Source organism: Chelonia mydas, chromosome 7 (assembly GCF_015237465.2).
Source record: "Chelonia mydas isolate rCheMyd1 chromosome 7, rCheMyd1.pri.v2, whole genome shotgun sequence".
NCBI classification, from domain to species: domain Eukaryota; kingdom Metazoa; phylum Chordata; order Testudines; family Cheloniidae; genus Chelonia; species Chelonia mydas.
Genome location: NC_057853.1, coordinates 20,446,986 through 20,462,158, shown reverse-complemented (window position 1 = coordinate 20,462,158; position 15,173 = coordinate 20,446,986). Strand labels below are relative to the sequence as shown.

The window sequence follows — 15,173 nt, the reverse complement described above, 5'->3', positions numbered from 1 at the left end:
CAGTGCATTGTGAAGAAAGGCTTTCCATTAACGTTATATGGAGCTGGATCCCGTGAGGTGTTGCACATCCTCGGCTCCCACTGAACCCTGCTGGTCTGAGCCCAAGGACAGTATTCACATGGTTTATAATAGGTGGCTGGAGTATTTTGCATAATTATTATGCAACATTCTAGCAGTTTTAAAAGAAGAGGGGAAAATACACAAAAATATACAAATAACCTTCTCTCCCCCCCCCCCCCCCATTACTCCCTTCCCTAGGTTTCCCACTGTAACAAACATTCTTTATTTCTGATTTTAAGATCTGATCCTGCAAACACTCAGGCAGGTGAGTTGCCTTTCTCCTGTTTAGATTCCCATTGGGCCTGCTTCTGTCTGAGGAGTGCAGTTTAACTCAGGAATAACTCCCCAGAAGCCCAGGGAGTGACACCGGCACAAGGTAGGTTTAAGAAAGACAAGAGTCAGGCCCGCACTAGTCACCTGAAAAAAAGTCAGACAGGGCTGTGTTTTCAAGATTGGGCCCTTAAGCAATGAGTTCTGTGCTCTGAACAACTTACACCCTCTGCCAGCCCCCATGAAGACAAACGAGCTCTAAAGCTGGGACCAGGCACTGCTTGTGTGGCTCTGTTGTCTGCTTGCAAGCTCAGGGCCGTAGACTGTATGTTCTTTGGGGCAGGGACTGTCTCATTTTGTGCCTTGTACAAAGCAGGGCTCACACACCTAACACATCTTGCCTGGCAGGTTGGCCTAGCAGATCAGTTGCAATTGGTTTTGAAATCCCTTCCTACCCTCTGAGCTCATTGCTCCCTCCTTGCTTTGGATGCTATTTGCTCCCCGCTCTCTCTGTCTGGTTAGTAACCTGCAGCAGGCAGGTGTCGTTTGCCCGGCTGCCTGATAGAGGGCGCTGCAGAGGCGACAGCCGAGCAGCTGGTGGGAGGAGCCCCCGGTCTCACATGCTGGGTATTTAATTTAAAGGCACAGGAGCAAAGTTGGGGCGCGCCTGAGTTGAAAGTGACAAGCCTGCTCTAACCTCTCCCCCCACCCAGCCTGGCTCCTGGAGGAGGCAGAGGCGGCTGGCAAACAAATAAGACGTGCATCTGAAGCAAGGATCGGCCACAAGCCCAGCCGAGGGTGTGTGGAAACGACACCCCCCCCCCCCACCCGCCGCCTCTAAAAAACGTATAAAGAACAGGAAGAAGATCACATGTTATAATAATCCCCTTTGCAGCCAGACAGGACCGGAGGGCAGAGCTGGCCAGTTAGGACGGAGAGATGTGCTAGCTGCTGAAGGGAGGCAGAGAGAAAACTTGAAGATTACTAAATAGCACTACGAGGGGGCGAAACCCCTGTCCAGATAGGAAAAGGGAGGCTTTCTCGCCCCCTTTTTTCTGGAAGGCATATGGGAGGGAGGAATAGTTCCTCCAACCCCCTCCTCTCACACCCGAACCCCCAGCTCCCCTAAACCAAATGCTCCCCCTAAACCCCCTCCCCACCAAGAACCTAATCTGTCATAATTTCCAGGAACAAATCAAGTCCCAGGAGGCAGAGAAGAACAGCAAAAGGGGGCAATCGATTCTGTGTGCATTGACACCAGTGGTGACTTCATTATTACCCTTTGACGACCAGTCTGTGAAGCTAGCCCCTTGGTGGAGAAGTGAGAGCAGGGACAGCAAGAGAGAGAGAGAGAGAGAGAGAGGAATAATTGTCCGATCATCTCTCAGAAAGAAAAGCAAACTTGGTTCTTCCTATGACCCTCTGCCTCAGGGAGCAAAAGGGAAGAGCGCACTGTCTAGGACAAAATTCATAACAAAGCAAGGGTGCATAGCCCCTAATTGCACCCCCATTAGCAGCGGGGGGGGGGGGCGTAGGGAGGGGATAAGGGGGGCGGAGGACCCAAGAAGCAAGGACCGCAAATGAAAGTGAAAGATTAAAAGAGCAAGTAAAATAACTGCATATTATCAGATCTGACCGGAGACCTGAGCTTTGCTTTGCTTCCTCAGTGATGGTTTGTCTCAGGGCTCTGTCAGAGATGTGAATTTCACCTACTTTCTGGATGCAAAGGGGTAACATCTATCCATTCATTTATTTATTTGGAAGCAATGTGGGTCACACATATAGAAGCCATCTGAGACCTGGAAAGCTGTCTGGATTCTAAATAAAACAAGAAGAATGAGACACCAGCCAGGACCCCTGCCCTGAGAGGAAGGTGAAGAAAGAAAGAAAGAAAGAAAGAAAGAAAGAAAGAAAGAAAGAAAGAAAGAAAGAAAGAAAGAAAGAAAATATGCAGACACCAAACCTGTAGATTTATGAAATTCTTTTTGCTCCACTAAGGACAGATATTTTCCCCCTTACAGACATGCAGCATAAAGGCATCATGCTGATTGTGTTCTTGGAATACATTGTTTCTGGTCACGGTGAGGCAGGTAAGCAAAAATCAGTCAGTATTGTCAGCCATGGGACAGTTAAACGTAACTTTAAAAAAAATAAAAAGAGCAGGGGATGGAAGAAGGGAAAGTAGATATTTAAAGTCTCTTAGTAAGGGTCTTTCTTTCTTTCTTTCTTTCTTTCTTTCTTCAAGGAATCTGGGCCAACCAATATACATATTTTTCCTTCCTCCTATATACCCCATTCTCCTTTCCTATGAATTAAAATAGGATGTGCAATTTATCAGCTCATTTTATTACAAGAAAATCACATATTGTCTTTATTTATTGAAAGAAAGAAAGAAAGAAAGAAAGAAAGAAAGAAAGAAAGAAAGAAAGAAAGAAAGAATTGGGTGGATGGGTGGGGAAGAATTGAGATATTCCAATAATTTATTTTGATAGGGGATACTATCTTCTTAGATAGGACAAGAGTCAGACGCCAGTTTCTTTGGATGGCACTGCTGAAAAGATCTGAACTATGTTACGGTTAGTTTTATTACAAAAATAATTAAAAGACAGAGCCATTCTATCTAGGAAATATTATTCGTACTGTATAAGGTAGACCATTCACTCAAGTTTCTTCTTACTTTGATCAGGATTTGATGGGCAAGGTTAAATTAAAATGGTTAATGTTTGAAAGTCAGTAGGACTAGGACCAATGCATAGCAGCTGGACATTTTTCATATTTGATTAAACTGCACTGGTATTTACATAGGATTCTAAAAATATCTCGATTATGATAAAGAATGGCTCCCCAGAGGGCATGGAAACTGGACATTGGAGTGGAAGAACAGCTTTTCCTGACATGGTTTAATACATCTTTAAGGTTGAAAGAATAATAAAAAACAGGTTGAACTATGACGAACTAAGGTGATCAGATCAGAAAAATATGAAAACAGTATTGATAAAACAGGAGAGGAGCCAGTGGGTTGGTTCATGTGTCTTTTTCATCAGGGAATTGACTTAGGATCTCTCTTTCTCTCTTTAGAGAAGGCTACAGACTGGTTTAAATTTCACTTGCGTGTCCAGAGTATTGCGCTGATAACATCATTTTCCACACAGCGTCTTGAAGGATAATTACATTTTCTGCTTTCTGCCTCTCTCTGTTAAAATCAGATGCAGACAAGATTGCTTCAGCACAGGTTATTCCTTGACTAGACTATATTCTATGACATGATTAGACATTAGATTTCCATAACTGCAAATTTTTTTTAAGGCAAAAAGAACTGAAATCACAGTAACCAGAGAAATATTCTCCTACATCATACAGAGGTTTATCTTCAATCAGATCAGAGTCTGGCTATCCCAGCATTATAGGGAAAGGTTATAGGGAAGTGCATAGTATCTCCCATCATGTATTTACACCTCCGGCCCCTTAGTCTCTCATCCGAGGCAACAGCTAGTTTCCCTGCTTGAGACTATCCCAGCAGCACACAAGTGGGGATGTGTACAGAAATGTCATTTGTCGAGCTATTGGTACTATCTGGGGAACACATAGTTAAAAATGAATTTAGGGGAAAATCTATCGTAAATGCAGCTGAAATTTGCCTTGTGTAAGATTTGCAAAGCCAGAGTGAATTTTTAATGAGCTGCAGCATGAAGCAGATTGCTCAGAAAGTCTGGAATGGTTTGTTTTTTTCTGTATTGTCTTACAGACACACAGAGCATAAGGGTGTGGGACCTAGCGGTTAAAGACAAAACAGGTCTAGTGCTGCTCTGAAGGTTGAAGATTGGGCAATCTAGCTGAAGAGTCATGACATTTTAAAGGACTCACATGCTGTTTATTCAGATAGTTGGCCAAAATACTGTACAATAAACTCCCCTCCCTGCCTTGGGAGTTGGTCCTTCCTGGCCAGAATTGAAGCACCCTGATGGAGGATGGTATGTATGTGGGATGCATGCCCTCTGCCAGTGCACAGTCCCTTAGACCATTAAAGGTAACATAGTGAGGGTGAAATTGAGGGTGTCAGCGATTTTGAAACTCATGCTCTCTCTTGCCTTAGTTCAGTTAGACTCAGGGCCTTATTCCCTTTGCCATTGCCGAGCTCTGAAAAGTGTCCTGAGTGGGGGGTCAGCTTGAAAGGCTGACAGCAGTTCACGCTCTTACGGTCTGATCTGCCAGCATTCTGCCCTCCCTCCAGAGAGTGGGCGGTTCTTCATGGCTGTGTTCCTAATGGCAGCTCTCCAAAAGGGGGCGTGGGTTGGCCAAAAATGGCCATTTGTAGCACAAAGCTTAAAATCAGATGTGTGTTCTTTTTGAAACAAAATTGACCTTGGATAATTACCTGTCAGACTTTCACTAAGTAATGCCAAGTAGCACAGATTTTTGCTTATTCTGCTTTTGCCAATGGGCACTAGTGGGCTAACTTAGCAGAGTGGCTTGGCTTCCTTGGGATCTGTGAGTCCCCAACACCTCTGAAAATCAGGCCAGCCGTGCTCAATATAATTGAGACTGTAGGAGGGATTTAGACAAGCAGAATGGAATTGGTCGAGCTGGGATTTGGCCAGGACATTGGGTCTAAGACTCTTATACTCTGTCATATTCTGTGTGATCTTTAATCTCCTGCTGGTGTGGCACAACCCTCATGTGGAATGGGACTACCCATAGGAGTGGAGACAGTCTAGTCACCACGGCTCATTCAATCTTTGGCCTCTTAGGTAGCAAAGGGGGACTGTTAGTGCCAGTTGTGAGAGAGGTTTTTGTGACGTGAATATCTAGCCACTGGTAAATGGACTGAGACCCACCGAACTCATTTCACAGGGGCCATTGACCAGCCAACAAATGCTAAAATGTTTTGGCTGCTATCAAAGTCTATAGCTCATTACTAAACCCTAGAGACATCAGTCTCCCGACCACAGCTAGCTTTAAAAATGCATACTTACAATTTTTAGCTGTTCAGAAGACAGGTAAACAGAGTAAAACAAGTGAAATCTGCACACACACACCCCCAGTGTGAAACTGGCTTATCGTAAACGCAGCTGTAGTGAATCCACCAACACTAGAGATAGGCTAGGGACAACCGCAGATTTTTAGGGTGTCCAAAATATGGATCAGAACTTTGTGATTTGAACAACTGAAGACATTTAAAACACTGTTTCGTGGTCCTCTATGTTGACAAGAAATAAAGGACCTGATCCAAATCCCACTGGAGTCAATGGGCATCTTTTTATTCCCTGCAATGGGCTTTAGATCAGCCCCCAAATGAGTGGCCTGGTGCCATTTCTTCTGTTTAGGCCTCTAGAGAGGGTGAAAAATGCACTTTTTAATATTTAATATGGCTTCAGTTAACATTTGTCAGGCTCTGATGCCTAATGGGGATTTGAAGTTAGCCACTGCTGCCTGAACAGTTGTCCAGTACGTCCTTTCAGCCATGTGAGCCATCTCCAATTGAATGGCTCAATAATCATCAGAGACTGTCATTTGCCAGCCGCCCTCCACAAAGCTGCTGCCTCACTGCACAGCATTTAGGGAAGCAACAAATAAATAAATAAATACACGACCTCATTTATTGGGCCAAGCCATCCAACGCGGGAGCCAGAGTTAATCAGCCTCAGTAATAGGCAGCACCCGTGCGCTGGTCTGATGGTTTAGCCTCTTATAAATTATTCAGTGAGCCCCTCCTGGCATTCGGGGGAGGTTGCTGGCTTCCTGGCTGCTGTTTCCCTTCTTCAGCAGTGCCCTCACCGTTCTGACTCCACATTTCAGGTCATAGCCATGAAACAATTGAGCGATCTGTTATCAGGAGGCCGAGCAAGCTCCTGCAGATTGATTTCTTTAAATGCAAGGCTCCCAATCGACTGCAGAACGTTTCCCCTCTCTCTCCTTCCCTCAAACACCCCTTCGCTAATTTGCAGTTTGTGCTCTCCTTTTTCCTAATGACACAGCACTTCAGACAGGAACTGCATATTGCTGTTGCTGCATTAGCAGGCAGAACAGATAAACTTCCATGTCATTGCTGATCAGAAGGGCAACTGCGTTCTTTCTCACTTTCCATATGCCATTAAATACAGTTAGAACATTCAGTAGCAGACTGATAGCCCACCAACAGGAACTAAAAGAAACAGCAGTTTCCTGTCCTTACTTTCTCCCATTCTTGGCTCCATGATTTCTTCCATGCTGTTTCTTATACTTAGAATTCCCGCATTCCCTTTCCTTGGGTACCAAATGATTTGTGTCTTCCTTCAAATCTTTGCTGCTGTATACTCTGTGAAGGCTTTCCACGATGATCCACCAAAGAGAGACAGTTGTCCACACAACTTTATAGATTGACCTTCCTCTAGCCATATGGTATATTACATGTCTCAATGGCATTTTTAACTCAAGGCCTGATCCTGAGAAGCACTAAAGGCTCTTAAATCTAGTTATGGCCAATACAAACTGAAGGCTTTCAGCATGAAGTAGGTAGGACCAGTCCAACGTCAGCTCTTTGGAACCAGAGGCAATGTCTTCTGCTCTGGTTTGTACAGCACTGACCACATTGAGGTGATAATATCTGATCCATTTTAAACACAGAAACTTAATACAGGAACAACCGTATTTTCCATTTCTACAATGCCTTTCACCCAAGGGTCTCAGAGCTCATTAATGAAACCTCACAGGACAGAGACCAGACATTAACAAGCTAGGCTAGGTAAAATAAGGAAATTCAGATACCAAAATGCCATGAAAAGATATCCTCAGAGCACTGCAGTCTGAGAGCCTTAAAATTCTACCTCATCTGCCAGAAGCGAGGTGTTTTTTTAAAAAAGGAACTCAGTGTTATTCAATGGAACTCACCCTGCAGAGCAGATGGAATTGTAAGGCTTCAGGACTGCAGCAACAAGGCCGAAACCAGGAAGCGCTAGACACCTTGTCCAGGTGTCTGACCTCAGAAGATCTCTAAGCCCTTTCCCAGAAAAAGAGAAGTTCAGATAAACTACAGACAAACTTTCAGATTAAGCTTCTGAACCTTCTGACGTTCTCCCATAACCATGCAATGCGTAGATGCAGTTCAAAGTGACAACTGATAACCTGAGAGCAAATATATCAAAACTGTGGCAGGCCAGTCAGAGCAGTTGTTGGCCAACCAAGGACTCTACTCACCAATGGGGTTATACTGTACTAATGGGGAAAAAAGTGTGTGTTGCAAACTTCAAAATGTATACAAAATTGTGGTCTGCGCAAAGTAAGCCAATTAAAATAAAAATTGTGGTGGAAACCTAATATTGCAGGATCTTCAATTTCCGCAATATCGCAAATTAAGTAGGACCTTACTTACAGGATGAGTCAGTGCAGCTGAGTTGCTGCAGCATGCCTGAATGATGAGTCCCTGCTGGCTCTGTTCGAGGGGTGAGTCATGGGACCAATTGAGGTTCCGGGGGTGTGCCCAGGGTGAGTCATGGGAACTGAGAGAGCAGCTCTGGTCTGGCTGCGGGTCTGATTCACAGGCAGTGCTCTGGCCAGTAATCCTTGGCCCCAGGAACTTGTAAGCTGTATTCAGGGAGTAACAAGCACAGCCTGAGCCAGAGACCCCCAGCCAAGTAGCACTAGGCAGAGCTAGTCACCCAGTCAGGAGCTAGCAGCCTGGCTGAAGCACCTCCAGCTGATGGCAGGAAGTAGCCAGATCACCCTCCCAACACAGGGCAAGCAGCAGCCAGCACCAGGGGTTAGCAACCCAACCACAGTACTATACCCAATTTGGGACAAGGAGCAGAGAGGGCCAGAGCCTGAGGGCACCACCAGCGTTATCTGGACACCAACCCAGCGAGATACCATAGCCAGTCAGGATTGTAGTCCTAATGTTCTTAAAACTCATCCCATGCTGGAGCCTTCTCATGCTTAAATTTTGATCATCCGGACATTTGCTGTCATTCATGTAAATAAAATAATTCATAAAGTATGCAACGTAGGTTACATAATTTCAAAAAACCTCCAGATTTCTGGACCTCCAACCTTAAAAGGCACGACATCTAAAAATGAAAATTGATACCAAAATGAAATGGGCCATGATCACTCTCTCTGTTCTGCGAAGAGAGGCAAGTGCAGGGCAGGGCATAAAGGACAGATTACAAGGGGAATGTACTGTGTAGAAACCCTAGATACAGAGATATTGATAAATCAATACAAGTCTTCCCCTTAAGCCTCTCTTGATTTGGGGTGTTGAACAGGAAAATGTTCATTTCCCTTAGTCTGCAATATTGTGCTGTGGTAGAAAATCCATCAGGAGAGCTAGGCAAAATGTTTTGGATGAATAGGTTATTCACTGGAAAATGCAGTTTTGACTGAGAAAAAAGAAAAGAAAATTAGAAAAGTCAAAATGATTTGTTTCAACATTTTCAAAACAAAACCTTTTGACTTTTTGTTGTGAAACGGTGTTTTATTTAGAAATTTAGCTAGATTTAGCTACCCCTTCCCCCCGCCCCCCAAAAAAGGGTTAAAAAAATCTGGAAATGAAACATTTTGTTTGCTCTGAAACATTTTTTTCAGTCTTTCATTTCAGCAAGAAAAACTGAAATATTTCTAGCTCTACCTATCAGCACGTACTGACTTGTACTTAGCTGGACTACTGGCCTCATTTGGCATCACACAGAACTGCTACTTAGGTTCACAAAAGATGAGATGCAATCAGAAAAGGGGTCGGAACAAAATGGTTATTGAGCCCATATTGCACAGTACACTTGGCTCAGACACTAAGCGAGGTTAGTGTGTTCATCAGGGTAAACTGAATGTCTTGAAATCGCTTCAAAGGCTGACAAGTACTACGGATTTTGAAGAATGCATGATATTAAGGGAAAATCTTGGGAAAAAGATCTGCATTTTGGACTCCAAGAGATTATGGTTTGTGCCTGATTTCTGGTTCTCATTACAGTACATTTACAGTATTAGTCTGTAGAACTATTATTATCAGCAGGCCTTGGAGCTCCATTGATACACATATTTTTTAAAATCTTCTTAATTTTTCAGTTAATTTACTGCGTCTTTAAGATGCCAGATTGATAGTTTGGTCCCTCCGACTCCTACATTTTAGCCTGTGGTACACAAATACGGGACAAAGGTGCAAAGGGCAAGATCATTACAGGCCCTTGCTCAACAATGCAGTGTTGGAGGCCTGTGCAAGAAGGCTCCGACAATCAGGGCTCCAGCAGGCTTGAGGGACTGCTTGTTCCTGTTTCTCCACCCTGCAAGGAGAAGGTTGCTGGGGCACGGCTGGCCTTTGGCTCTGCCCCCTCTTTGCACTAGTCTGCATAGTACGGCCAGCACTTTGTGGGGGGCATGGAAACGTATTACACATGTTCACAAGGCAGCCCCAAAGACATAGGTGCTGGAACTGAGGGTGCGCAGTCTTGAAGTGGTTTCCATTCTATACAGAGTTTACAGTTTGGGTCAATGGCTCTCAGCACCCCCACTATAAAAATTGTTCCAGCACCCCTGCCTAAAGACTTTGCACCTGCCTGTACGTCTGAGACACAATCTGTGTCCAGAGCTTCTCTTGGACCAGTGGAGATCCTCACCACTCACTCCTGAGATCTGCAGCATAAATGCCACCATCTACCTCAAAATGAAGGACAGAAGAGAAACAAGGAACAAAGCCACATGAGCTGGGCTCATTTTTTTCTCCATAAATTGGACTTTATGGTTCAATGCTTATGATTTCCATATTTTTATAGGGCTAAATCCTCACATCTTTTCCCAGGCCTAACTTTAAAGGGTATTTTGCCTGAGTAAGGACAGAATAAAAAATGAATAGGGATTTCAGGATTTGGCCTATAATTTGCTAAATCTTGAATTAACAGTTGATCTTTGAACTTCTCCTAGACTACTAAGCATTTAAGGCCATTCCAAGTTTCTCTGAAATGGTTATTTCCTGTAGGACTTGTACAGAGTCCTAGGATTTGACTTGTGACCCCCTCTCAGATTAGATTTATGACCTTGTAAGGTCAGACTTTAACTCCTTCTGGACCATTAAGAAATGAAGATTGTGTCGTATGTCATTAAAAAGATGATTCTCCTTAGACTGATAATAAGGTCTTGGGAGAGACCTATAACTTCAATGTCACAAGGTATTAATGATTTCCATATAGGAACTAGAGAGATGAACAAATGTAAATATTAGGATTTTTTTAGTTTTTTTTAAAATTTTCTTAGTTTCTAAAGAAATAAGTATATAAATAGTAGAACTTTTGTAAAGAAAAAAAAATGTATAATCAGTAGAACTTGGTTTCTAAACATTTTGCCCAGCATTTGCAAACCTGGTTGCCTGAACTTCATCACTTGACAATATATTTAGGTACTTAAATGAGGGAACTGATACTTCAGAGCTGCTAAAACCCCACAGTTCCAGGTGATGTTAATGCTCAACACATCTGAAAATCAGGCCACTTAGGTGGAGCCGAAATATGGATGTAGGTACCTAACCTTAGGCACCCATATGTGAAAATACTGGCCTTAATTTTGGGGGCAGGAACCATCTTTCTGTTATATGTTTGTACAAAGCCCAGCACAATGGGGCTTCAATCCCTGATTGGAGCCTGTAGGCACTTTTGCAAAACAAATAATATAGAATACATGGAGTATACCTGTTCTGTAGGTGCATAGCTTCACTAGGGTACAATAAAAGTCAGATAACACAAAAGTGAGATGACATTAAAGAGATATATAGATGTGTAATACTGGACAAGACTCATTTTCAGAAGAGATCAAGGCCAGATTTTTAAGTGCTCAGTGTTGACAATTGGGGCCAGGTTTTCAGAAGAGTTCAGTTCCCAGTTAGGCACCTAAAATAAGGCTAGATTCACCCAGAAACTAACACTGTGACAATTAGGTCAAATTTTCTGAAGAGACCAGCACCCACCACGCGGAGTTCTTTCAAAAAATCTGTCCTCAGTTGTAGTGCTGAATGTTCTGACAATTCTTTAGTGGTATAGATGGACAAGTGTCTCCATGATGGTTTAGACTGTCAGAATTTTGTATCTCTTTCCCTATATTTAATAATGAGAGCGGCCTGAGAAATTCTGTTTAGTTTTGTTTCTTACTACTGTATTTCAGATCCAGTAAAGCTACGAACCTTCCGCTGTGATGGCCACTCCTGCAATCCTCCTGTAGGGAATCTAGCAACAGGCAGGACTCCAGTGTCTCTTACCACATGTGGGCAGAACAGCACAGAACTTTACTGCTTCTATCCAGACCAGAACCTCCTTCACTGGGCCTCCGAAGGCTGTGGGCAGCCCCGATGCACTAAATGCAATGCCAATCAGCCTGATAACTCCCACCTTCCCTCTGATATGACAGATAATTTCTTCCTAAACCCTGGCTCCTGGTGGCAGTCTGCACAAGGGGTACACAGGGAAGAAATCAGGCTGGACTTGGAAACAGCATTCTACCTGACTCATGTCATAGTTGTGTTCAAGTCACCTCGCCCAGCTGCTATGGTATTGGAGAGGTCTCAGGACAATGGACAGACCTGGAGGCCCTACAGATATTTTTCTGTCAACTGTACAGCAACGTTTGGGCTTCAAGATGATCTTATTGAAGAGGGCTCTCTGTGCACTTCCAGGTATTCAGATGCGGTGCCTTGCACGCGAGGTGAGGTAAGTGATAACTGACATTTGGACCATATTTAGAGGGTCAGTTAAAAACTGGCTAAAATTCAGGGACAACGTGTTGAAAGGGACACTGTCCAAATCAGTAAATAAAGGTAGGCAAAACATTTAGGTTTTACATTAAGAAAATAAAAGAAGAGGTGAAGGGAAAACAAAGAGGAAGTTTCAGTAAAAGAAAGGGAATACAAATGCTTTCATGGGTTTTTTTAGGTCAGTCAAATCGTCTTAAATGTAAACAGTCACTTTCAGTGTTGCCACATACAATATTTTGCTAATGCCTGAGGATTAGGAAGTGAAACTGTTTAAAAACAGGAAGTGAAACTGACCCGCCTAGTTTCATTGTCCAAGTTGAGTGAAGTTAGGGGAAAAATGGGAATCTAGCATAAATATTGAACAGTAAATTAGATTTGTAAAACTCGTTCTGTGTTAATCCTCTAAGGTGCCATTAGATAGAAAAGGAGATTATTTTAAAGAAATATATGTTTATACTGATAATGTCTCTTTAAAGAGGAGTTATTAATTATTTACTAATAAAATAGCTACTTCATATACAGGTATAGCACTTTTTGTCCATAGATCTCAAAGCACTTCAGGTGGCAAGGCGGGTAAGTATCATTATTCACATTTTACAGATGGGGAGCTAAGGCACAGAGAAGAGAAGTGACTTTCCTAAGATCACACAGCAGGTTGATGAGTAAGCCGTGCTTAGAATCTAAGTCTCTTGACTCCAACCAAGTCCAATGCCTTCTCCATTAGACTATATTGCCTTTCTTATGTTATGTGAACAAATCAGAAGAAAAAGAGAACAGTTATACAAGAATGGCCAGACATCTCCTGGGTTCACTTGGCTATAATCAGAGATATTCATATTTGAATAAGTGCCTCCGAGAGCCTTACTACTACATCTTCTCCAAGATCCTTTAATGAGGTCACAGTCCTATTTATGGCATCACAATACGTAGTCACAGAAGTGATCATGCTGTCACGGGTTTGGCATTGGGACTTCACTGCAAAATAAGCGAGGATGTGCGAGGTGATGCCCTGGTTTGCTTAAAATGAAATTATAGGAATTCCAGTGGTGCTTATAACTTCACAACAGCCTGAAGGGTTAAGGAATTATTATCCTTATTTTCAGGCTGGGAAGCTGAGGCATAGAGGGGTGAAGGGTGAAATTCATCCCTGTGCATTGGCAGCATACGACCTATGTATATGGATGGTGCATGTATAGGAAATGTGTGGCAGCTGATCTGACTCCCAGACCATCCTGTTGTTTGAGTTGTAGCTCTGCTAATTAGTGAATATGATTTTTTTAAAACATGAAATAAGGAGAGTGGAGTTGCATTTAAGACAACTGTACTTGTATGTTTTCCGTTTCGTTATTTCTTTTGCACCCATCAACATACTCTCTGAACACCTAATACCATTTTGCATTGTTATAGCACCTTCTGATCAAGGCTCTTAGTACTTTATAAAATCTAAAGCATCACACCTCAGAACACACATAAATGGCATTATCGCCATTTTACAGATGGAGAAACTGAGGCGTGGAAAGGCGAAGTGATTTGCCCATGATCGCACAGGAGGCTTCTTGTAAAGTTAGGAGTAGAATCCAGGTGTCCTGAGTCACAGGCCTTAATCACAAACAATACTTCCTTCCCCTGCCTCTGTAACAAAAGCCCCTGTCTCTGTAACACTTTGGTTTGTGCTCACATTTTTATTTAACCTTGGAGAATATCATTAAGGCCACGTGTTGCTGCTAAATTAAATCGGAGACGTGAAGGGCAGAAAATCAAACAGTAAAAGCTTCATCCAACACAAGCCTCTGCAATGACAAATCTCAGTTGGTGTAGCAAAAAAGGTTCCATGTATCATCTAGCCAATATATATATGTGCTGGAAATGTAGATTATTATTATTAATAATATATTTACATCGACCTTACAACCTTGAAGATCCCAAATAGTTCTACAAGCTGATGAATGAACTAAAAAACAGACAGGGTCACTTCACCCACCACTGAAGTCCAGCCACCTCTGCAATGAAATGTTGCAGGTGTAGAGCAGCGCAGAGCAACACGATCCAACATCCTCCCAGAGAACGAGAAGAAGATTACTGATGTGCAGCAATGCAGTTCATAATCTTACATTTATATAGCACCCATAATCCCAAAGGATCCTGAAGTTATGGACAGACTTTATGAGGGCCACTTAATTCACCATCATCACTGCAATGTGGGTATATCTGGGGTACAAAGGCATTAGCCATTCTGAGCCAGGACCATGACACACCAGACTTTTATTCGAATGAAACAGATGGAGGGAGGAAGGGAGGTGGAATGTAGTTACCGAAAGTGATCAGAACCATTGAGCTAACAGACTTACTCTCACAAAAAGTGCCATGGGATTTTTAATCACATGTGGTCAGTTTTTACATCTTAGTCGAAAGACATCACCTATATCTGCACAGTGCCCCTGGGACACTGATTCAATACTAAAAAGAAAAGGAGGACTTGTGGCACCATAGAGACTAACAAATTTATTTGAGCATAAGCATTCGTTGTTAGTCTCTAAGGTGCCACAAGTGCTCCTTTTCTTTTTGCGGATACAGACTAACACGGCTGCTACTCTGAAACCTGATTCAATACTGACTCAGAAGGAAGAGTGCCACCTAAGGAATCCCCAATGCTATTTCCTGCTGCATTTCTGTTTTCTTTGGAGTTCCCCCATCCAGTTGCTGAAGAGCCTTCCCCAGGAAAGGGGGTGTAGGGCATGAGAGCTGGTGAACTCAGAGCACAAGCTGGTAACTTCTGAGAAATTATCTAACTTGTTCCCAACTGAAGTTACCAATTAATGTTAAGATGATTAAGATGCTAGTGTTACCCCTTTTGACCTGAGCTGATAGCCAATATTCAAGGTCTTGCAGGTTGTTTTTGTTAGGAGGAGAAATTGATAATAACGTCAGGGATTTCTTTGATGCAAACCTGCTTATTTACAAAGAATGTAAACAAAGTTCTGTTTCCCTGAACACAGTAAGAATCAAACAAGAGGAGACTATTTCCTTGCTCATTATTCCAAGCCTCTTTTTCCAGCCAGCACTGTATCCCAAAAGCTCTCTTTTACCTTTTTCTTGATCACATTGCAAATTCTTCTCTAGCTATTCTTGGCTTTCTGCTGCC

General features: G+C 42.9%; 1 protein-coding gene across 1 annotated transcript in view; it reads left to right on the top strand.

Annotated features, from left to right (window-relative positions):
• Window positions 1-1,084: 1,084 nt before the first annotated feature.
• LOC102939649 (netrin-4) overlaps window positions 1,085-15,173 on the top strand; it is a 66,933-nt gene continuing 52,844 nt past the window's right edge. Inside the window, exons 1-2 of the mRNA XM_007059957.4 lie at window positions 1,085-2,420; window positions 11,446-11,987. Of these exons, the coding sequence (XP_007060019.1) occupies window positions 2,354-2,420; window positions 11,446-11,987 (609 nt within the window). The 5' untranslated portion in view covers window positions 1,085-2,353. The remainder of the gene's footprint in view (window positions 2,421-11,445; window positions 11,988-15,173) is intronic.